At 41.7% G+C, this 22,541-nt stretch overlaps 5 protein-coding genes across 8 annotated transcripts; 2 read left to right on the forward strand and 3 right to left on the reverse strand.

Annotated features, from left to right (window-relative positions):
- Positions 1-230: 230 nt before the first annotated feature.
- gmnn (geminin DNA replication inhibitor) lies at positions 231-3,184 on the reverse strand. Its single transcript, XM_089023304.1, has 7 exons — positions 3,108-3,184; positions 2,813-2,897; positions 1,957-2,040; positions 1,728-1,863; positions 1,581-1,663; positions 1,107-1,217; positions 231-1,012 (listed from the first exon to the last, which is right to left on the reverse strand). The coding sequence occupies exons 2-7, from the start codon at positions 2,879-2,881 to the stop codon at positions 848-850; spliced, it is 648 nt and encodes a 215-aa protein (XP_088879430.1). The 5' UTR covers positions 2,882-2,897; positions 3,108-3,184; the 3' UTR covers positions 231-847.
- Positions 3,185-3,289: 105 nt separating this feature from the next.
- On the forward strand, positions 3,290-6,826 carry lg20h6orf62 (linkage group 20 C6orf62 homolog). The gene is made up of 5 exons (XM_089023302.1): positions 3,290-4,634; positions 4,711-4,887; positions 5,121-5,246; positions 5,474-5,608; positions 5,991-6,826. Exons 1-5 carry the CDS (start codon positions 4,506-4,508, stop codon positions 6,114-6,116), a joined length of 693 nt encoding a protein of 230 aa, XP_088879428.1. The 5' UTR covers positions 3,290-4,505; the 3' UTR covers positions 6,117-6,826.
- Positions 6,827-7,129: 303 nt separating this feature from the next.
- On the reverse strand, positions 7,130-8,958 carry acot13 (acyl-CoA thioesterase 13). Of its 2 annotated transcripts, XM_089023306.1 has the most exons (4): positions 8,878-8,958; positions 8,468-8,530; positions 8,197-8,381; positions 7,130-7,385 (listed from the first exon to the last, which is right to left on the reverse strand). In XM_089023306.1, the coding sequence occupies exons 2-4, from the start codon at positions 8,528-8,530 to the stop codon at positions 7,226-7,228; spliced, it is 408 nt and encodes a 135-aa protein (XP_088879432.1). In that variant the 5' UTR covers positions 8,878-8,958; the 3' UTR covers positions 7,130-7,225. The 2 variants fall into 2 exon arrangements, with proteins under 2 accessions (XP_088879432.1, XP_088879431.1); XM_089023305.1 differs by lacking the exon at positions 8,878-8,958 and having other exon boundaries at positions 8,468-8,605.
- tdp2b (tyrosyl-DNA phosphodiesterase 2b) lies at positions 8,453-12,305 on the forward strand. Its single transcript, XM_089023301.1, has 7 exons — positions 8,453-8,589; positions 8,936-9,083; positions 9,153-9,274; positions 9,796-9,948; positions 10,030-10,121; positions 10,666-10,784; positions 11,475-12,305. The coding sequence occupies exons 1-7, from the start codon at positions 8,561-8,563 to the stop codon at positions 11,946-11,948; spliced, it is 1,137 nt and encodes a 378-aa protein (XP_088879427.1). The 5' UTR covers positions 8,453-8,560; the 3' UTR covers positions 11,949-12,305.
- A 642-nt stretch (positions 12,306-12,947) lies between these two features.
- On the reverse strand, positions 12,948-22,520 carry tmem64 (transmembrane protein 64). 3 transcript variants are annotated; one of them, XM_089023589.1, is made up of 4 exons: positions 22,506-22,520; positions 20,261-20,822; positions 17,823-17,978; positions 12,948-17,182 (listed from the first exon to the last, which is right to left on the reverse strand). In XM_089023589.1, the coding sequence occupies exons 2-4, from the start codon at positions 20,798-20,800 to the stop codon at positions 16,979-16,981; spliced, it is 900 nt and encodes a 299-aa protein (XP_088879715.1). In that variant the 5' UTR covers positions 20,801-20,822; positions 22,506-22,520; the 3' UTR covers positions 12,948-16,978. The 3 variants fall into 3 exon arrangements, with proteins under 3 accessions (XP_088879715.1, XP_088879714.1, XP_088879713.1); XM_089023588.1 differs by lacking the exon at positions 22,506-22,520 and adding an exon at positions 21,257-21,638; XM_089023587.1 differs by lacking the exon at positions 22,506-22,520 and having other exon boundaries at positions 20,261-21,637.
- Positions 22,521-22,541: the final 21 nt, after the last annotated feature.

Genomic DNA, 22,541 nt, shown 5'->3' on the forward strand with positions numbered 1-22,541 from the left:
CGCCGGACATAAACGGCTTTCTTCAGCCTTTTGCGTTTGTAGTACTCAGGTAGAAGGAGCATTTAACAACGAAGACGAGAAGGTGGCGCCACTTTGTGGTCATTTTGAGAACTGTTGTACAGGACAATTTCCGGTACTACAAAACTCCTTTTCCGGTCGTTTTGTGTCTCGTACTCACTCTATTTGATACAAATTAAGAGGAAAAGTTTTTTGAGACTTTAAAGTTAATTTACTTGCAGGAAAACAATAAGAACTTCACGATAATAAAAAAAAATAAACTCTGATCACAAAAATGTGGGTTGTAAAAAAATAATTTATAGAACATGACAATGCAAAAAACAATATATTGACGAGGGTGAAGGGTTCTTGTATGTAACTACAATTAACAAGAAAGAGGCTTGATATATTTGCTCCAGAGTGCAAAGTATCATTGTCTACGCTCACAATGGTGGATTCGGCTAAAGGAATCAAAAAGTAACCTTTGACTGACATGTCGCTTTTAATAAATACATGCTGACAATATAATGGCAATACTAATCCTAACTTAGTTATCTTCCCGGTTTAAAGCATAACGTTTTACAAACAACATTGGGCGTGTCACGAAAAACGTTTTAAAACGGCAGGCTTCACCCCTCAAAAAATGTACAAAGAAAAAAAAATCCCAATATTTGTCACAAAATGCAAAAAAAAAAGATGAGCAGCACTGAATGATCATTTGCTGGTTCTTGTAACATGGAAATGGTCACGTGTGTCTGAGTTTGTGCCTGCTCTTCAAAAGTTCAACAACTAAACTGTGTGAAATGGAGGGAGGGAGGGCGGATTGTTGCTGCTTCTGAATCCTCTTGTCCTAACTTTGTTCTCCAGCTTCATCTGAACTGCAATCATCCTCACCAGGTTCATCTTCCTGCTCAGGTTCATCTTCTTCCTCTTCAGACACATCATGGTCTTCATCTTCATTCAGTGCAAGGCCTTTGATGTCTTCCAGGTTGTCTGGTCCCTTCCCTGTCAACCTCTAGATGAGAAACACGAGTTGGTATTGCTGTGAGCCAACCATGTAATCATATCATAAATACATGTTTGCCGAACATAGCGTGTGAAGCGCATACCTCGATCATGTCAGCCATGTACTGTACGTGGTCAGCCAGCTCGCGCAGTTCGTCGTTCTCAGTCTTCAGTCGAGTGATCTGCTCGTTTTTGGCCTCGATGTCTTTGTGCAGCTGGTTGGTTTTAAATGTGTTTCGTTCAAAATGTAACAGGCAAAGAACAAGTTGAGCATGACAAGATTGTGAGGAAAGATTAAAAAAAATAAATCTATTTTAAAGTCATTTCTGAGATTCAGCTTCAATTTTTTCCCCGGAAATATCAACGAAATGCTGTCGTTATAAACAAACTTTGAAACAAAGACAAAGCTGAAGACAAGTTCAGATGCATTCTCACACCACAAACGTGTGGCATCAATATTATTTTTCCTTTTTAAGTTGTTCTATTGCGAAGTGGGAGGGAATGCAAGCAACAAATGGTTGCCAAACAAAAGTGAAATGAACATCAGAAACACAAACACCTCATCGTTATGAACTCACTTTCTCATTCTCCTGGAGAACATTGAACAAAGCCTTGCGACGCTCTTCTGCCACTTCTTTCCAGTAAGCGGGAGGAGGAGTTTCTACACAAAAAAAAAAAAATGGTTAGCTTCAGAATTACTGCCAGCAGGCAAAATGTCATCTTACCTTTGATCATGAGATCGTAGGCTTCGTTGTTTAAACTGGAAACATTTTCAGTCTGTGTTGACTTCACTTCCACCTTCACCCTTTTCAAGCCTCTATCTTGCTGGGCCAGCCATTGTTTACGCTTTGGTATGGCGCCCTGGAGCCACCAAAAAGAAATACTACCCTAAGTTTACCTTTTGTCTTAGAAAAAAAAAACACACTAATTTGCAAAAAGATAAAAAATAATGACCTGTGTGGTCTTGCTCAAATCGCTGTTGACAGCCAAAGGCTGTAGGACCTGCAACTTCGGCCTGGAAGAATTCATCGTGGTCTTCTGTGTTTGAGGAAAAAAAAAACTCCGGAGTGGAATATTTTTCATTGAATACTGTAAGAGATATATTCTTCCACTTTAAAAGCAAGTAAACGTTTATCTCAAGCTTCCATGACATGAAATGGACACTTCTCTCCTGCTCATACCTTTCCCTTCCTCTTCCTTTCATAACTTTGCTGCTGTGAAATGTAAATGTCTCGACTGCAAGTCTAATAAAGGCTAATCCAATCATCGATGAGGCGCATTCCATGAACACTAAACATAATTTATAGTCCTTTTAAAAAAAAAAACATATTTCAAGATGATTGAACAGGCTTTACTAATATGATTTTGGACTACATATAGTTTTACTTTATTTGGATGTTGCTGTGCCGATGATCATTTTGTGTTTGGGACCATTTTACTGAGCATCTTCCTCTCTATTAAGTTCTGTAGCCACAATGGGACACAAGTTGTGCCAGTCCCAAGTCCGGATAAATACAGAGGGTTGTGTCAGGAAGGGAATCCGACGTAAAAGCTTGGCCAAAACAAACTTGCGAATCAAACCTCTGAAGATGGATGACATTGATTCGTTGTGGCGACCCCTGAGGGGAAAAGCCAAAAGCAATAGAAGATAACCACAAATTTTAACGCTTCAACGGGGAATTCAACAGAATTAGTAGCCATTTTCGACGCCATTTTGTAGCAGTTTTTGGTACACTTTACTTACACATCTTCAGTTGCCCTCAACTCTTAAAGGGGAAAAAAACGAAGAAATATATAGCGTTTAACATACCTTGACGTTCACTTTAGCGTTCTCGTCGTTCTTCACTTGGGCAGTTCTTACTTTGGCCAAGCAACTCATCTTGACGACCTCAAGTCTGGTGGGAAAAAGGCATCGCGGCTTTAAAATGGGGGATAAAACGCACAAAATGTCGGCAGTGTCGTCGCGGGTGATAGCCTAGCAAAGCTAGCCCCCCCCCCCCAGAGAATGACTTTGAACACCTGTAAATACTACGATCGGTTACCAAGCGGGAGACAAAGTGAATTAATTTTTATAACAGCGAATGTTTACAACTGAGTCGACTTACTGCAAATTCGACAAGACGGTCAAGAAGAAAGAAAGTTGTGTTGGGAAAATCTCGCGCCACTCTGTTAAATACTTCCGTATATGATCACGTGATACTCAACGGCTTGGTAACCACGCCTCTACATTTCGTCACGCCGTGTCGTACAGCGTCACGCGACAAACAAACGTCACGTGGCCTTCGGACCTTCCATTTTGGAGAAGCTTTTCCGACATTGGAGAGCATTGCGAAGCTTGTCGTTTTACGTCGCAATTAGAATTCGATCCGACGGCAAAACAGAGACGTACCGAGTGTGTGGGACAAAACGAGCCGCTGGACGCGAAATAATGGGCCCGCCGCCGGGAGACAGACCGCGCCGCACGTCGACTGAAAGAACGGGGGACTCCAGCTGGACCGTCGATTTATCTTGACATGGCACGCGGCAGCACTTACGGGCAACGATCGACCGATAGACGGAGGAAAAGATCCACAATCGCCAAACTTACCAGCTATTAAAACCGCGGTGGTTATTTTAGTTAACCGTCCAAAAATAAACGAAGGCCCGCGGGAGGTTTGATGACGCCAACTCAATTTACATTGACTTAAAAAAAACAAAATGTCGAACTCACGCGCGAGTTGCCTGTTAGCTTTTTAGCATCGAGCAACGCTGGCGAGGTCATGTAAGGAAAGATGATCGAATCGTAACAAAGAAGCTTTCCCCTTCCTTAAAAAAAGTCTCTCGACCCCCCTTAATCAGATAAAATGTAGCTTTGATCGTTGTGTTGTCAACGGTTAGCCTGCTAGCTCCACTTAGCTAGAGTGCTAAAAATAGACCATGACCACCAGGAGCAAGTAGGCCGTCAGCCACAAAGCGGCGAGCAAAATGTCAAAACAACCTTTGTCGTCTTTTTCGTTCCTCTTCCATATGTGCCAACGTCTCCCCATCATGCTCGTCCGTATTCCCGGTCCAACGCATTCAGCCATGGATAAAGGACTCTGAACCAACCACTGAATATAATATTATTAGTCCGCTATGGGTCTATATTGCAGGAAGTTAAACTATCACTAAATAACAACCACGTTTTTGGTCTCGTTTTTATTTACAAATCTGCTGAAAACCCGGGTTCAAAGTGCGGTTTGCGTCTTAAAATGATGGATATCTGAACAGACAAAAAGGAGAAATAGTCTTTATTGCTGTCTCCGATCCACCACCTTGCAAAATACAAACAAAAAAAACGTAAAAAATTATTTGATATGGTGTTTGGTTAGAAAACCTGTTTCAGTTCTTAGTTGTAGAGTGGCTAGTTCACGGTCTTGGTCAGTGCGCCAGCGATTCTAAGCGCAACCCCCCCCCCCCCAAAAAAAAAAATAATAATCGAGCGAGAGAGTCAAAAAAGGAAAGTCGACACATCGCATCTAATCATGGGGGATCCAACCACGCGACGTAATCAAACCAGAAATCGTCTCCGCGCTCAGCTGCGGAAGAAACGGGAATCGTTGGCCGATCAGTTCGATTTCAAGATTTACATCGCCTTTGTTTTCAAGGACAAGGTCGGTGGGCCTACTACAAAATAAACATCCAAATATTGTCTCTTTACATCACTTGTTTATTATCCTGTTCTGCCAGAAAAAGAAGTCTGCGCTCTTCGAGGTGGCCGAAGTGGTGCCAGTGATGACAAACAACTACGAGGACGACATCCTGCGAGGCGTGCGGGATTCCCGTTATTCCCTGGAGAGTTCCATAGAGCTCCTGCACAAGGATGTGGTGCAACTTCATGCCCCCCGATACCAGTCCATGCGAAGGGTACGCTCACACTAGATAGACTCAACCAACTATTGGCAAACAAAATGTAGACGTCTTCCAACAGCTCCTAAAATTGCCTGTTTGAAATCTAAACGCGTTCCAAACTATGATGCCTTTGAACCATGAAGGAAACATAACAGCAGTTGGCGCTTGAAGGACAACCAACGTCTCAGGACAAGTTGTGTTAGCTGGATACATTGGGGGTAAAAATGGGCCTTTTTACTGTATTTCAGGATGTGATTGGCTGCACGCAGGATATGGACTTCATCCTTTGGCCACGTAACGACATCGAGAAGATCGTCTGTTTGCTCTTCTCCAGATGGAAGGGAGCAGACGATGAGCCATTCAGGCCCATTCAGGTCAGAAATTGACACGCGGTAGCAGTGAGATGCACAGGAACATCAAAAGATTACCCCCTTGGAAACAAGTTTGTCATATTTTCAGGATCAAGGAATGTATTTTTGACCAAAATAATCAGGGTATTATTTTTTTTTTTAGGAAGGGAAGGGCCACATCCATGCAAAATGTGATTTATGGATGCCGCTTCAGTAAGCTAGCTATGCTTCAAGACTTTTTGTTATTTCAGGCCAAGTTTGAGTTCCAGCACGGCGACTACGAGAAGCAGTGCTTGCACGCGCTCACTCGCAAAGACAAAGCTGGAATGATCATGAACAACCCGGCACAGTCAGTCTTTCTCTTCATGGACCGACACCACCTACAGGTCAGCTACGACCGCCGTGAAGCTTTCAACATTTTTAATCCAGGCTGGGGGGGGGGGGGGAGAGAGAGTATTAACTCATTCCTGAATTTATTCAGAAAAGCACGAAGTGCACCCCCATTTCAAGCTCAGATAACTCCAGACCCATATCATTTAGGAAGTAACTCTTTTTTTTTTCTGATGAAACAAGTGGGTTTAAAGTTGGTTTTTTTTGTTAATGTAATTGTAAAACTCAATATGCTGTGGGTCCTGCAATTGGAGTGCAAATGACAAAAACCCTGGCACCGGAGTGAAGACATTTTTGCTCATCGTCTGGCAGTGAATGAGTTAAGACACCACACGTTTTAAGGTGCACGTCTGAATATTTGATTTTGTTTGTTTGCAGGCTGTTAAAAGCAAAGCGACGGTGCTGAAGCTGTGCAGCGTGTGCTTGCACCTTCCCCAGGACCAGCTGACTTGCTGGGGCGCGGGCGACGTCGAGGACCACCTCAGACCTTACATGCCCGACTAGGCTTCTTCCCCAAGTGGGGGGCAACCCGCCACAATTCTACATATCCCTCTCTGTCCTGCCTTCAGAAGCCATTTTGATGTTCTCATTCTACCCCCCCCCCATCTTCTTCCTCTCCTTCCTCATTCCCGCTCAGTCAGTCATCCATTTTGTTTTCCGTCAACCTGCACGAACATTGATTTGGAGTGATAGGTCGCTGCGGCCGTCACGGCGGCAGGCGGGGAACTCTTATGTTGGAAAAGAGAGAGCGAGAAATACGGACATGTCGTTTAATTCTTGTTGTCGCATGGGAAGAGGTGTTACGTCTTGTTTATTTCTCATTTCTGGGGCGAAAAAAAACAAGTTGGGGGTGTAACACTATTTTAATAATAACACCATGGACAGACGTTCTATCACATGCGCCGTAATTGCTTCTTCTTTGCTGGACTTAATGTCACTTTTTTGGGGCAGTTGGGGGGGGGGTGTTATGTTAACGCTTGAATTACTACTGATGTTTGATTTGGGATGTGGGCTACTTCACCAATGACAATAACAATAGTGCACCTAACTAAGGCAATCTAACATTTTCTGTTTTTGATTGGATCAATTGCTTGTTTTTTTTTTTTTTTCCATGCTCATGACTCAAAAGTGTGTCCAGTTGAAGGTTTGAGGCTTTTTTTTCTCCTGATGATCAATACTGCTGAGCATATATCAATACACATTGTCAATTGCAATACTTGTCTCCACTTTATTTTAATGTTATTGCACAATTGACTCTTTTCGGACTGCCATTCAAAAATCTCATTGGAGCCAGAAAATCAGCTAAAAATACTCAAAAGGCGCCTTTTAAGAATATATTTTGTAGTCGCTTTGAACATTTTTCTGCTTTCCAATTTAGGACAACAGTCAACTTTGTAAATGGGTGAAAAATGTTAAGAGAATTTAATAAATAAATAAAAATGGGGTTAAAGCTTCCGGAATAAAGCTATATGTAACCATTATGATTATTTTAAGGAATGAAATAGATTTCAAAAATGTTAAAAAGTAAAGTGAAACTATTTAATGCGAGAAATAAGTCATGTGTTTAAATGTCCTCTGGCACTGATATATATAAAACACAAATGTGGTGCCGATTAGCTGCTGCCGAGGTGTTTGGTGTGGCGTCCCTGCGCGATCAACTTTCCTGTAGCCTTGCTGGTCAAGTCGACGGTGGAGAAGGCCAACGTGCGCCCTTCCTTCAGTACATGCGCCGTGATCAGCACGTCCTCGCCCAACTTGGCCGCATTCATGTAGCTGTACAAATGGATACATGGGGACAAAAAAGGTTTTATGAGGAAGAAACAAATGAGAAATTTCACAAGGGATATTGCGAAATTTGACAAGGGAAACAATTGTGAGAAAAAAATTGAAGCGAAAAGATAATTTTACATGAATATTTCAACCAACGGTTGTAATTACTAATTTAAAAAATGAGGAAAAAAATATTGGGGTGCTTTTATAAATTATATACAAGCAGGAAGTCATAGAAAATAGTTGATAATTTAATTAGAATGTTTTAATTTTGATTTTCTTTAACTTAAGTGGCTTTTTTCAGAATAAGACTCAGAAAGCCACAGTGGGAAATTTTGCAATCGACAGCAGCAAAAGTGAAAGGGTCAGAAAAAAAGTTTAAAAACATATAACATGCAAAACAATGACAGACTGAACTGTAAAACTGCGCAAAAATGTTTCATAAAAAGAACTGTACATGGCGTAAAAAATAAAAATGCAGTATAAAGCATATACGATATATGTAACCGTATTTTCTCTACCTAAGGTGGCTGTGCTATTCACAAAACACGAGTCCAGTATTTAACACGAAAATTGAATATGATTATGAAAAATTAGAGAAAAATACTTTTTTTAGTGGGACAAACAACACACCTATACAATAAATAATCATAAACTTAATTGACTGAAACGTCGTGGGGGGGGGGGGCAAAATCACGATATATTTTTTTTGTTACGAATTGATACATTCATTCAAACTAAGACTTTTTTTTGGGGGGGGCGGGGTTGCTTGTTTTCTTATAATGGATTCAAATGTGTTTAAACAAAAGCTTACGTGATATTCATGTCGACGCTGACTCCGGGCGCCCCCCTGTCGCTCGACATGATGGCCATTGTGGAGATGACGTCCACCAGCGTGGCGGTGAGGCCACCGTGCAGCGTCCCGTAGCCGTTGGTGTGCTCCTCGGACACGCGCATCTCGCACACCACCTTGCCCGGAGCTGAAGAAACCACCGCCACCTGAACGCGACATGAGCACCTTCAACTTCTGCACACCCGACTACGATACGTAGTTCCATTGATGTTGACATGACAAAATGACTCACCTTGTCAAGGACTCTGTCAAAGCCTGGCTTTTCTTTCATAGCTCGCATAATTTGTTGTAGCATCTTTAAAGATAGTGACGCCATGGAAGCGAAATGAAAAAAAAGAAAATCAAAAACTACCGGTATGTACTAGCAATGTCAAACGAAATGCGGAAGTCGTTCCCGCATTAAATATGTCCGTAGCGAAACAGGATAGGTAAATACGTCAGATGAATGACCCATAAAACATTGCACAAGCGTGACGAATCACAAATATTGATAAAAAATTAAACGAAAAATATGAGAACATATTTATCAAAAAAAATCTGAAAAAGAAAGCTCGTCATATTCGGAAACGAAAGCTAAAAATACCCGGAAGTATTTCACTAGAACACGCGCCAGCTAACATCAACAACAAAGTCAATGTTCACATTTTTACAAGTCGTTTTTAAGTGCCAGAGTTCACCAGAACAAACTTCATATTTTTAGGAGGTTTTCTTGCAGCATGGCCTCGACGTCAGACGCCGAAGATGTGGCAGTGAGCCGAACTCGCCTGTGCGAGGAGTTTGCAACCGTGGCGGACACCGACAGCGGCGTGGCGCAGTTCTACCTGGCGGAGAACGATTGGGACTTCCAGGTAGGGTACACGTTGGCATTTTGTTTCAAATCTATCGTTAGTAAAACCGACTTCTCTCTCTTCGCCTAGAGAGCGCTAAACTCTTACTTCGAGGCCGACTTGGAGAAAGTGTTTGAAGAGGAGTGGAACTCAAATCAGGAGTCCTCAACTAAAGAAGACAAAGTGGAAGAAAAAGCTCCCGTTGCAGAAAGGTCAATACGAAAAACAAACAAAAAAGGTCACAGTGAGTTGACTATTGTTTGTTTGTTTGTTAATATTGTGTAATTTAGTAGCAAACCTATATCACAGAAACACAGTAAACTGTCAGGAAAAAAACGCGTGCTACTATAATATTTGAAGTGAAAAGAGCACGTCAATTGCAACTTTTTTCAATGTGAAAAAAAAACGTGGATTGTATTATTAGTCTCGCCGTGGAGAAATTGACATTTCTCAGCATCAAAGTTATACAAGGAAGGGGAAAGTAAAGAAAGAAGTAGAAAAACAAAATACAGGAGCTGCTGGAAAGGCAGCCACTCTCGTGGCGCCATCTTGGAAGTCAAAACAACAACAACAACAAAAAACTAAATAACAATTAATGTAACACAACACAAACGACAGTCATTCAATTTTAAGCACTTTCTGCACCTTCTTTGTTGCATGAAGGAGTGCGCCGAGTCGGCCGCCATCTTGGACTTCTCGCCTTACTATGTGATTTCCATTGAATGAATTACAGCATCGACTTAACTGCACAAAGTCCCGATTCGTCCCGTCAATCCACCGATGATGGCGGCGACTCGGGATTGACGCTGATCTCGTGGAACGTGGATGGTCTGGACACGGAGAACTTGGCCGAGCGCGCTCGAGGCTTGTGTTCCTACTTGGCACTGTAAGACATCTTTAACATACATGCATATCTTTCTTTTTTTTTTCATTGCATATGACATATTTTATAATGTCGCCCGCATAGATACACTCCTGACGTGGTGTTCCTGCAGGAGCTCATTCCGCCCTACGTGGAGTATTTAAAGAAACGCGCCACAAGCTACAACATCATTCAAGGTAAAATACATCTGAGAATTCTGAAGTTCGTTCATAAAAATGATAGGACTGAGTTATTTGTCAACATATGAATTTCATTTTTTTTTGGCGGGGGGAGTGGGGGTTGTCCTGGTGTAAGCAAACAATGCCACAAATATCGATGAAAAGGTTTCTTCAGCCGTCATCTGTACAAATTTGAAAGTCTCAGACGTTTCGCTTCTTATCCAAGAAGCTTCGTCAGAAAAGTAACATCTTACTGGTAGTTTCGGCCCTATGTATATATCCCTACTGAATATATATACAGGGCCGAAACTACCAGTAAGACGTTAGTTTGCTGACGAAGCTTCTTGGATAAGAAGCGAAACATCCGACACCTTCAAATTTGTACAGATGACGGCTGAAGAAACCTTTTCATCGATGGACCATTCCTGTACGACTTAGAGCTTACATAGACATAATGCCACAAATAGTGAACACAATCTTAATTTTCGACCACATTAATTTTTTTGGGGGGGCATTTGATGTTATAAGAAAACGTGTTGCTCATTTGTTTTTTTTGGAGCAGGGGGCGAAGATGGCTACTTCACTGGTATGATGCTAAAGAAGACGCGTTTGAAGTTGCTGGAAAGTCAAATTGTGGCTTATCCAACCACTAAGATGATGAGGAATCTGCTCATGGCGCAGGTACACTCATCTCGATAAATGGCAGTTAATGAGTTAATAGGGGATTTTGATCAATTCATAACAAGTCAAAGTTTGAGATTTTTTTTTTTTGTCAGAAAATGTTTTTTTTTTTAATCTTTTGTAGATTTACAAAATAATTGACAGCTTTTGGCATTTTGAAAGAGGAAATATGTTTATTTACAAATAAACCAAGATATATTTCTTGTCAGGTGACTTTACAGTCACAGGATTTTTTTTTTTTTCCTGTGGGTGAGCAGCGGCAGCCACACGCGCCAGCGTTCACTCAACACAGAAGTAACTCAAATAAATAGAAATCTAGCCAACTAGATAATAGATAGCCAATAGCCAGCGAGCTAGATAGCTAGCCATCGAGCTAGATAGCTATATAGCTATCCAGATAGCTAGATAGCTAATAGTTAGCCAGCCAATATAGCTAGCTAAAGATCTTTTTTTAGCTTGCTTTTGTAGCGCTAGCTAGCTAAATATCTATGGATTTATTTAACTATAGCTAGCTAGCCAATATAGCTAGCTAAAGATCTTTTTTAGCTAGCTTTTATAGGGCTAGCTAGCTAGATATCTATATCTATGTATTTATTTAACTATTTAATGACAGAAGTAAAATTGGCTTATTTTTTTTGCTGTGTCAAATGTGAAACATCCCCAAAATGGCGGACTTTTCCTTGTCTTTAGGTGACAGTGAGGGGCGCTAAGGTGTGGCTGATGACGTCCCACCTGGAAAGCTGCAAGGAGCATTCCGGCGAGCGCAAGAAACAACTTTGCGAGGTGACGCGCCAAATGCGCCAAGCGCCCGACGACGTCAACGTGCTTTTCGGCGGCGACACCAACCTGCGCGATTCCGAGGTGGCAACGGTGGGCTTACCCGCCGCCGTGTGCGACGTGTGGGAGCGTCTCGGACGCCAGGAGCACTGCCGCTACACGTGGGACACCCGCGCCAACTCCAATAAGAATGCGCCATACGTCAGTCGCTGCCGCTTCGATCGCGTGTTTTTGCGGCCGGCGTGTCGCCCCAACGCGGCCCGCCTGGCGCCCGATCACATGGTCCTGGTGGGATTGGAGAAGCTGGACTGCGGACGCTTTACTAGCGACCACTGGGGGATCTACTGCAGTTTTACCATCGCTGACAATGACGTCAACCATACATAAGAAGCACATTTTCTTCGTCAATTTTTTTCAGATGCTTTTTCTGAACTTCGTGACGTCATTAATCGACGTTTGAATTAGTATTGGTGCACGTGAATGGTTATGGAGTTGAGCCGCTGGGGTGTCAGAATAGGTTATGGCCACCAGAGGGCGCCATGTGGCCAAATGTTGAAGGCTTTCACGCTGCTTCTTTAAAAATATTTTATATACAATAAGAATACATTAAATCCACAATTTAATCAATGTTTTTATACAGTTGTTTTTGCTTGTGCATTTACAAATTTGCTACTTCCTCAAATTAAAAAATCATTTCCCCCCCAAAAATGTTTCTGATCGAAAAAAATAAACATTTATATTTTTGTAAAATTACATTTTAGCCTGTGTTGTCTATTTTCATAAAACAGCGAAACCCTTCACTAAATCGCCATGGTGGGGTGAGGTTTCATTTGGAGCTTTCTTACAACAGACTTCTTAGGCAAAATAGGCTTAGTTATGCTGATGAGGTGATACCAGAGCAAATTGGGCAATCAGGCCAGTCGTCAGTCAGGACAATAGGAGCAATCAGTGGAGCCGCAGGGAGTAGTCCTCTGCTCCCCCCAACCTGAAAGCAGGAACCTATCGTAGCAAAGTCCGGCACCGCCACGTCTGGACAGTAAGGATATATATATATATATATATATATATATATATATATATATATATATATATATATATATATATATATATATGGCCGAAACTACCAGTAAGACTTTAGTTTGCTGACGAAGCTTCTTGGATAAGAAGTGAAATGTGCAACACCTTCAAAGAAGTACAGATGAAGAAACTCAATTACAACTATTATAATTAATTTCCGCCCATTTTTCTTCCTACTATGCCCTCATAGCGAAAAAAGGGCGATTTTGCAACATGCTGAACGAGCACAAACATTGAATAGCAAGTTTTATGACGTCAGTGTAGTTTCCAACATTCCAGGAAGCGCAAAATGAAAACAAGTTAAGCAAGTAGTCATAAAAAGCCATTTTAATCATATTTTTCTCTGTCTCATAAATAACACTGAATAAATTGTCACGCTGTGCATTAATATCCGCGTATCTATTTACGTGCTGTATATTTATGCACTGTCAAATTGTGTGTGTGTGTTTGTGTGTCGAAGAAAATACAGCATGTGTGTACAGTAATGCACTTTAGACCCACAAGTTGTCTTCCCTTTTGAGTCACTTGTTGCATAACTAAGATAAATTCCACAACGCTTCCATTTTTTGTTTTCATTTTCCATCACTGACACACACACACACAAATCAAATACTTTGCACTTGTCTGTTAAAAAGACATCATTATTTGTTTTTTTTCTCCATTCTGTGCATTCTAATCACAAATTGTTGTGACATCATCATCGCACAGCTAATTTATTAAAGGACAACCGACGCCTCCGGTTAAGTTGTGTCCATAGTTTGTCAAATCACTTCAAATGACTTCTACTGAGCGTATTTTACAAAGATTCCAGCGCATATAGCGATATTTTACATTTTTAAGACTCGCGCTGAATATTCAGGAAGTCTTGTTTTTGAGTTGGTGACGATTCCAGACGTGACGTCACTGAAGGAACGCCCCTGACCGAGAAAGCGACACAATGCATTTTGGGTACTTTGTTTGGTCTGAAAACTTCATGTTGATGACGAAATTAGAAGAAAAACACACAAATAACACGATGGTGAATCATTGTGTGTTAAACCAAGACTACTATTTGATACTAGTTGACACAAATTCCCAGCAGACAATTCAGCCCATTTACAAGGGAGCTTTGGCGCCATCGTGTGCATTTTCTGGGACGCTACATTGGAGTCCAGACTCCTCAAAAAGAGACGGAAGGACTTCTTTAATCGATTGCAAACATTTATGCTTTCCTCTTCAGAACTATTTGAATCATATGAGTAACAAGAAAGCATCTTCTCCTAATCTGCAGCCATTGTTTTGATTCTGGAGCAAGGCAAGACGTCCTGGCGTGACGTCACGAACCAGGGGGCGGGACCTTCTGAAACACGCCATTTTGATGTCGTTTTGGGAGACTTTAAGTCATTTTTATTGGTGTTTTGAATTTGACTAAAAAATATCAGCCTGCGTCTATTTGAGATGCTATCAAATGTTTTTTTCTGATGTCAGTTAGGAAACAAAAAACGGGTGCCGGTTGTCCTTTAATATTCATTTGGGAGTAAACAAGGCAAACTCGGGAATGTGGACTCAATTCGTTTCATGATATCAGTGTCAAACTATTTTTTTTTTGCATGAGGCTTTGTAAAATATTATTGCTAACATCAAGGGAGCAATCAAATAAAAGTGTGGAAATTAAAAGTGGATATCTTATGGAGGAGCCCTTATGTGTCATCTACACCATTTTTTGCGATCATGTTAAAACATGAATAATTTTGCACATTCATTTTTTTTTGAAGTGCCTGTGTTGATTGTCAGCCTTTTTTATCAGTACCACAAAAATGACAAAAAAGGAAATATGTTATGGTGTGAAGATATTGAGGTCAATGCAGAAATTTGGAGTCCCCATCCTCCCCGAAATAAGCAAGAAACAGAAATAAAATGTCAGAAAATTTGAGATGTGGAGATCAAAGTCCTTATTATATCAAATTACAGTCAAACCTCAGTTTTCGGACGTCTCGCTTCTCAATTATTTTGGTTTTTAACCAAAAATGATGTGATTTTTTATGCCTTTGTTCACAACTGAAAATCGGTTCTGGACCAAACTGAGCGCACCTGAATGCACCACGTGACACTCCTCCACTTCCTTATACGTCACTTCAAGGAAAGGAGCATCAGCGCAGAGCGCCGATGCATATGTGGAAATGTCGCTGCTTGGAATTGAAGCGGATTTGCGTGCAACAGGAGGAGGATGTGAGACAATCTGCTTTCGTCAATGGAGGCTAGAGCTTTGTGTTTGCTTTCAAAATTTAGCTTGTAGCAGACGTGCACATTTTACGATTACGTCCATGATCCACTGGTGAAAAGGCCGCATCGATGCTCTCCTCTTTCATCTAGAACTCCTTCATGTAACTAAGAAGATTCAGAAAGTGCTTAAAATTGAATGACTGTGTCTTTTGTGCTGTGTCACATTAATTGTTATTTTTTGTTGTTGTTGTTTTGACTTCAAGATGGCGCCGTGAGAGTGTTCTGGAACAGATTATGGTCGAAAACCAAGGTTTGAATGTATGCAATTTTACCTTTTATTTTATCTATTCTTTTTTTTTTTTTTAATTTGTGAATGTAAAACATGTAGTCGTAGCATTTTTCCTCCCCTGTATACTTTGTGCATACAATTCCCGACTAAAACGACGACTATGCATTTCTGTAAAGTTTCTGATAAAACTAAAACTTTGCTCTCACCATTTTGAGGCTTCTCATTTAAATGTATAACTCTACTCATGATATTACAACAGCTTTTCCCATATACAACTACATTCTTTAACTTTATTCTCATCACTTTACGATGACCCTAATACACCTTTGTATTTGCAGCCGAACTTGAAATCATCAGCAAGGGGAAATCTTGCAGTTGATTCTAATGTAAATGCGTCAAGAACCTGCACGGGTTCAGTCGCTTACCAATATTAAGAAATTATGTAAACAAAACAAATGATGGCACATTAAAAATAATAATAATAATAATAATAATAATAAATCTCTTCATTTTTTTCCCCTTCGATAGCTTAGTTAGCGACATGCTAGCTAACATTCTGGAATGAACCGCACTATTTACAAAGGGAAAAGAATCTCATAATAGATGTTCAAAAACCGAACTATTGATAATTGAGCGAAAAGGTTTCTCTTGACACACTTCCTACATTCCTGAGTTTTCTGTCTCAACCAATCAGAGCGAGTCGCCATCCCAAAAGTAAGACACTTAACTCCCAAAAAACCCCCACTCAACTATAATGTCACCATATATGAACAATGCCCTTAGTATTAGCATTACGTAAAATAAAAAACAGTGATACCTCGGTTTACGAACCCCTTGGCTTATGAACTTTTCGGTTTACGAATGTTAAAGTTATGAAAATTTTACTTGGCATATGAACTATTTTTCAGGAGCTGCCACAATGAGTGATGTGTCGTTCGCGAACGAGCCCGTTTTCCTGACATGAAAATGGCAGCCGACATTTTTTTTGTCCTCTATACCCCGCCCCCAATCTTCGGTTGAAGCCACGTGATTGGTCAAGAATCCAGCATTGAGGGGAGGTGGTTCAAACATTAAAGAGACAGGCAGACAGAGACAGAGTGAGAAAATGGATTTCCACTTTGATAGTTCAAAGGCAGACTAGACTGCAAGGTTAAAATTCGCATCAATCAGGCTTCACAAATAAAAATAAGCGTTTTGATGCAAAACGCTATTAATCCAGCTAAGAAGAACACAAATGATGAGGAACTAGGTAAAATGATGGCAGAGAAAGCACCTACAACGGATCATTCCTCAAGATGGTTCAAGAAGAAGACTACGTTCCTCATCAAGTGTTTAATGTTGAGCCATCAACGACCATCACAAAGGTAAATAAAACCACTTTATTATACAGTGCAGTTGATTTCTTTTATTATAATTCCAAAGCGCATTTATTATACATAAAATAAGGTGTATTTTGTGTAGTTTTAAGGCTTAGAAAATTAGAAAATTATGTTTTATGGGGACTTGGGAACGGATTATACTCCTTTTAATGGTTTCTTATAGGAAATTAATTTTTGGGATACACACTTTTCGCCTTACACACTGTCTGGGAACCAATTAAGTTCGTAAGCCAAGGTATCACTGTACTGGTATCGTTATTTGGGTTTTGTTTTCAGTTGACGACGTAGGAAAGAAGGTGCATAGGTGTCCGTTTGTTTTGACACTTCATCATAAATCAAGTTGACATTCAAAGTGTCATTTCATTGACATCTCTTGAGGTCCCTTTATCGTTTATCAGAAAACAAAACAAAACTTACCGCGCATTTCTTCGGTAAGGTCCAACGGTATCGGTCCGCCCGTGTCAGTCACATCACACCACGTTGACGATAGCCGCCGCCGCCGCCAAACGTTTGCCGCAGTACGTGAATCCCACGTGGTTGGAGGACAACGACCACGACGTCAAGCCATTCGTGTGCGACGATCGGAATTCCATCTGGCAGGCGGCAATGGCGGCGTTGAGCTCCACCTGAGCGCGGTGCACCACGTAGAACATCAGGCCGATGCTGATCACGATCTGAAAAGATGGCGAGTGCCATAAAGGAAAGGTTTTCATACCAATTTGGTGAGCTGGACTAACATTGATGCTAAGTTCCATTAGCCTGTGTATGACATTTCAAATGATATGTTAGCATTAAGCTAACCGACTTTCATTTTGAGATTCTGTCCGAGTCCAGATCTCCTAAATGAAGATGACAATTTAACAAGCTGTGTCTGTTGACCTCAGATTGACCCCAGGTTGTCTGTGCTTCAATTGTGTATTCGAGTCACGCATGTTGACTAAGCATATGACAGCATGAAACTTTGAAATATGATCACTTCTTTTTATGTAACTGCGCAAGCTGATCATTTCATTCCCCAAAAGTGAAATTATGCAGAATAATAATAATACATTTAATTTACATGGGCCTTTCTGGACACTCAAGGAAAGTTAATTTAAAGAACAATACACAGTACTTTATGAATTCAGTTTGAACACTTTAGGTCATTTTTATTGGTGTTTTGCATTTGACTAAAAATATCATCCTGTGTCTTTTGGCTATTTTCGATGCTATAAAACGTTGTTTTTTTTCTGATGTCAGTTAGGAAACCCAAAAAAATGGTGTCGCTTGTCCTTTCAATGATTGTGTATTGAGTGCTTTGAGGATGACACCGACCTGCAAACCGAAGACAAAGTATCCGCTCACGCTCTGTTCGGCGATGACATCCTCCATGGTCCGCAGCGTGCTGCCCAAGTAGGAGTTGAGGAGCTGGGTGGGCAGCAAGCCCACCGAAGACGCCACCAGGTAGTTTGGCAAGGACACGTCAGTGATCTGGAAAAAAAATATAATAAAAATGATGACGTTCCAAGTAATCATGAGGGTTCCTTGAACTCAAATGATGATGATTATTATTATTATTATTATCATTTTTCTAGCTATTTGCTATCTATTATCTATCTGGCTATCTAGCTAGGTACAGCTGTCTATCTATCTCACTAGCCAGCTATCTAGCTACCTAGATAGCTAGCCAGGTTACAAATTTATCAGTTCATGGAAGAGACAATGTTTTATTGCTTATAGCTGTTTGTGCTTAGAACTCAAGAGGTGTGGTATTCTAATCAAGAAAACTATGTTTTACTAATGTATCACTTTAATTTGCATATACTCTCAATAAATAGCTTGGCAGAGGGCTGCAGAATTCAGGTGTCTGTCATGAATGGCTGCGTCTCCTGCCGGCAGTAAAAAGACAATCTTTCTGGGTTCGAGTCTTTGTTCAAAGTGTCCAATCGAACATCTCTGACACAAACTCATTTTTTGTCACAGGTCACATTGTAGTTTCTCCTCGGTGTATTTTTAAATTATTATTATGACTATTATTATTACGACTATTACTATTCTTACTATTACTATTCTTACTATTACTACTCTTACTATTAGTATTCTTCTTCTTATTATTATTATTATTATTATTAGTATTATAAAAACCCTGGCACTGGGGTGGACATTTTTGCACATCGTCTGGCAGTGAATGAGTTAATAAGTCCAACAAAACTAGCATCTGGAATTATTTTATTTTTACAAGGTAATAATTGAGTGACAGCATCTTTTATGATGGTAAGTTCATTGTTTGTTTGATTGTTTTTTAAACTGTGGCTTCAGGTGGAATGCACCTGGTCCACCTTTTGAGCCTGGAGATCCCAACTCACCAGCTGTAACAAAAGTACAGCGATGAAACAGAAGCTACCAAACCCGTTGAGGCGGAATGACGACAAAATATCCCGTGACTGTAAAGTGTCCTTAAGAGTTTTGAAAGGCGCTTATAAATGTAATGTATTATTATTATGATTATAAAAAACAGATGCAACCACGACTCGGAATATTACAGTGATGTCATGTTCAGCGCTGCCAAAAAGAGTGACTAAAGCGAGCGGACAAACAAGTTTTTCTACGTGAATGAGTGACGAGTGAGTGAGTTGTTAGCGCTACATCGCTAACGCTGCACCCTGACTGTCGACTCTTTGGAGCTGCGAGCTCCAAATGCCTTTCATGCTCACTGCTCCGTCCGTCCTCTTTGGAATGTTGTTTTGCCTTGGGTTCATTTGTTTCACGCCAGATCTTTTCCTGAAGCGACAAATTGTGTGGGTGAGGGTCGGGGGGGAGGGGTGGACTTTAAACCCACGATGACGACTCACAATAACGACAATGAATGACTCAGTTGCTTTCATTTAATAAAAAAACCCTGTCAAACGATTGTTTGAGAACAGAATAACTCAAATAGATAGAAAGCTAGCTAATAGTTAGTCAGATAGATAGCCAGCCAGATAGCTAATAGACAGCAAATAGATAGCTAACTAGGTAGCCAGTTAGGTAGCCAGCTAGTTAGCAGCTAGACAGCTAATAGATAGCTAGCTAGATAGTCAGCTAGCCAGCCAAATAGCTAATAGGACGGTGCTGTTGGACAGTCTGCGGCGGGATGGATGCATGCCTTGAGGAGCCCGCGATAAGAAGAAAGGATGTGGAACTGTCGCGGCTCGGAATTGAAGCGGATTTATGTGGGACGGGAAATGTGACACAATCTCTTTTTGTCAATGGATGCTAAAGCTGCGCGTTTGCTTTCAACATTTAGCATGTAGTCGACGTGCGCATTCCACCACGATGTCCCTGATCCACTGGTGAAAAGGGTGCTTTGATCCTCTCCTCTTTCATCTAGAACTGCTTGATGTAACAAAGAGGGTACAGAAAGTGCTTAACAATGACTTTGTGTTGTCATATTCTTTGTTTTTTTGACTTCAAGACGGCGCCGCGCGAGTGGCTGCCTTTCCAGCAACTCTTGCGTTTCGTTTTTCTACTTCTTCCTTTCCTTTCCTCTTCCTTCCATAACATTGCTGCTGTGAAATGTAAATGTCTCCGCTGCGAGACTAATCAAGGCAAATCCAATCCAATCCAATAGACAGTAAATAGATAGCGTGTTTCCTACTTTCATAACTTTGCTGCCACAATTGATATTTTGATGGCTAAGCGTCTTTTTGGCTCGCACTGTGTTTAAAAGATGCCGAGAAGCATATTGAATGGCCGTGTGTATGAACTAGAACAAGACAAATGGGACTACTCACAGAGAAGACGGCATTTTGGAGTCCAAAGGGAATGGGGGTGAGTCTGGCTAAGGCCACCACTTTGAGTCCGCCGCCGCCCTCCACCACGCGGATGACGGCGCTCAGTCGCTCGCTGCCGCCCACCTTGCTCAGCACCCAGTCGCTCAGCAGCCGCTTGCACGCCAGGTGCGCCACAAAAGTGCCGATCAGAACGCCCACGGCGACCAGCCCCATGCCCAGCACGAAGCCGTACAGGTAGCCGGCCGCCACGTTGAGCACGATGTAGCCCCAGCCGCACGGGAAGGACACGCCGATGAAGCCCAGCACGAAGAGCAGCGCTCCCGCCAGGCTGTCCAGGCCTTCCACCCAAAGCAAAAGGTCCTTCAGGTGGCGGCGAGCCAGCGCCACGGAGGAGAAACACAGCCCGGCGAGGATGCACAGCAACAGGGCGCTTTTCAGGCAGAAGGCGGTGATCAAACAGGGGTGCCGGGGCTCCCCGATGAGCCCGCCCGCCGCTTCTGGGTCAGCGTCCGAGTCCCCGCCGCACGCCAACGGCTCCATCTTGTCGCACTCGTCACCGCTTCTGCGCAGACAGCGGTTGAGTTGCACGTGCGCCCTGCCGACAGCGTGTTTGGCGAGTTTTGAGAGCAGCTGCGTGCCGGCGGGGGACCCCGAAAGCGACATTGTCGGCCCCCCAAACGGCGGAAACGGCAGTAGCCAGACGGGACTCCGCCTGTAACCAACCGTTCACCAACTGGCTTCTCGTTCATTCATACTGGAGGCAAACTGGACTTCGTAGACATCATTCGTGGCCAAAAACAAACACGAATTGTCCCGATTTAAAAAAATGACTGTAATATATCTCGGGTACTGGGGGGCGTGGTCGTGACGAAATTCCTCCTTTGGGGACCGTGACCCGTCCACGTTCGTCGGATCATGGCACGATCATTGGACGGCAGAAAATAAAAAAGAAATGAGGCGGGAACACGGCGACGACGCAAGTTTGTTGACACTCACCCTTAATCTCGTTAAATCACAGCACGGCTAGCTAAAACCTGGCTCGCCGCGGGGCTAAAGTTCCCCCGTCGCCCTATCAAAGACATTTTGTCAAAATGCCCTCCAATACTACAAAGCGCGCTCTTTATCTTTCGCTTTTTCTTTTCGTCACCACAAGAACGTTACTTGTCGTTGTTGTTGTTGTTCAAAGTGCAGCTGTTTTCATCCCAGATGCCAAGCAAGTAGCAACTGCCTCGCGCATGACCGCAAAATCCGCCTCTTCTCTAACCTAACCGACCAATCACCGCGCTCGCGTGCGACATCGCGAGACTTGGCCACGAGCGCTATTTGTTTTTCCGTGCGTTTCGTTCCCTGTCGGTCGTGCTGACTTTCTGTGACATGGCACTCATTTTGTTACAAATTACACACGTAATAATGTTACAAACATTTATATTCATATTACGGTAATATGAATATAAATGTTTGTTGATTTAAAGAAGCCGACACGGAGCTTTAAATGCATACACAGGCAGAAATGTATCTTTAAATCGCAGGTGAAATGCTCGTGGCATCGTGACCACACTAAATAAATATAATAGCATTACATCACGATTTATTGACTCTGATGTTATCTAGGAACGACACGATATTCAGTGTACTATCACTGATTAATTAATGTTTACACTGACGTGTACTCTGACCCAGTCAGTGTGAACGTACATTTTTAAAAAAGTAGAAACATTAAAGTTTTAATAATGTCGTACGAGAATGGATTTGTTTTTTTATGGTCGGGGCGAGTTTTTACAAGAGCTTGTATTTGTTTTGCAATCTGCTTAATAATTATTTGTGTAACAGAAAATTGAAAGGCGATGATGATGATGACGTGTGTGTGTACTATCGTAAAGATCCACGGGAGGGCGCTAGTTCGCAGTTTATCACCTGTATCTGTTGCGCAATCGCTTATTATTAATTTTGGGGACGTATTGGTGTTGTCACCTGTCGTTTTTTTTCGTTTCAAGTTTTTTTTTCGAAAGGATATTTCGATGGTGGAAAATATGAAATACTGTAGGCCACGTGAGCAAAAATATTCCTATTAATCCACTGCAGTTAGAGAAAAAAAGTATTTCGAAAACACGAAAACAAAGGAATTAAAGAAAAACGGAAAAGAAAAAGATGCATATTTTTAGCGAATCGTATGTGTGTGCAATCGTGTATGGACACGTGTCGAACGGTTAGTTTAATTATCTGTATTTAAGAAATGTATGCTCACGATTCTGCATCAAGTTATCTTTACGTAACTGGACTT

The sequence above is a fragment of the Hippocampus bargibanti genome, linkage group LG20 (assembly GCF_051943395.1).
Source record: "Hippocampus bargibanti isolate YZ-2025 linkage group LG20, ASM5194339v1, whole genome shotgun sequence".
NCBI lineage: Eukaryota > Metazoa > Chordata > Actinopteri > Syngnathiformes > Syngnathidae > Hippocampus > Hippocampus bargibanti.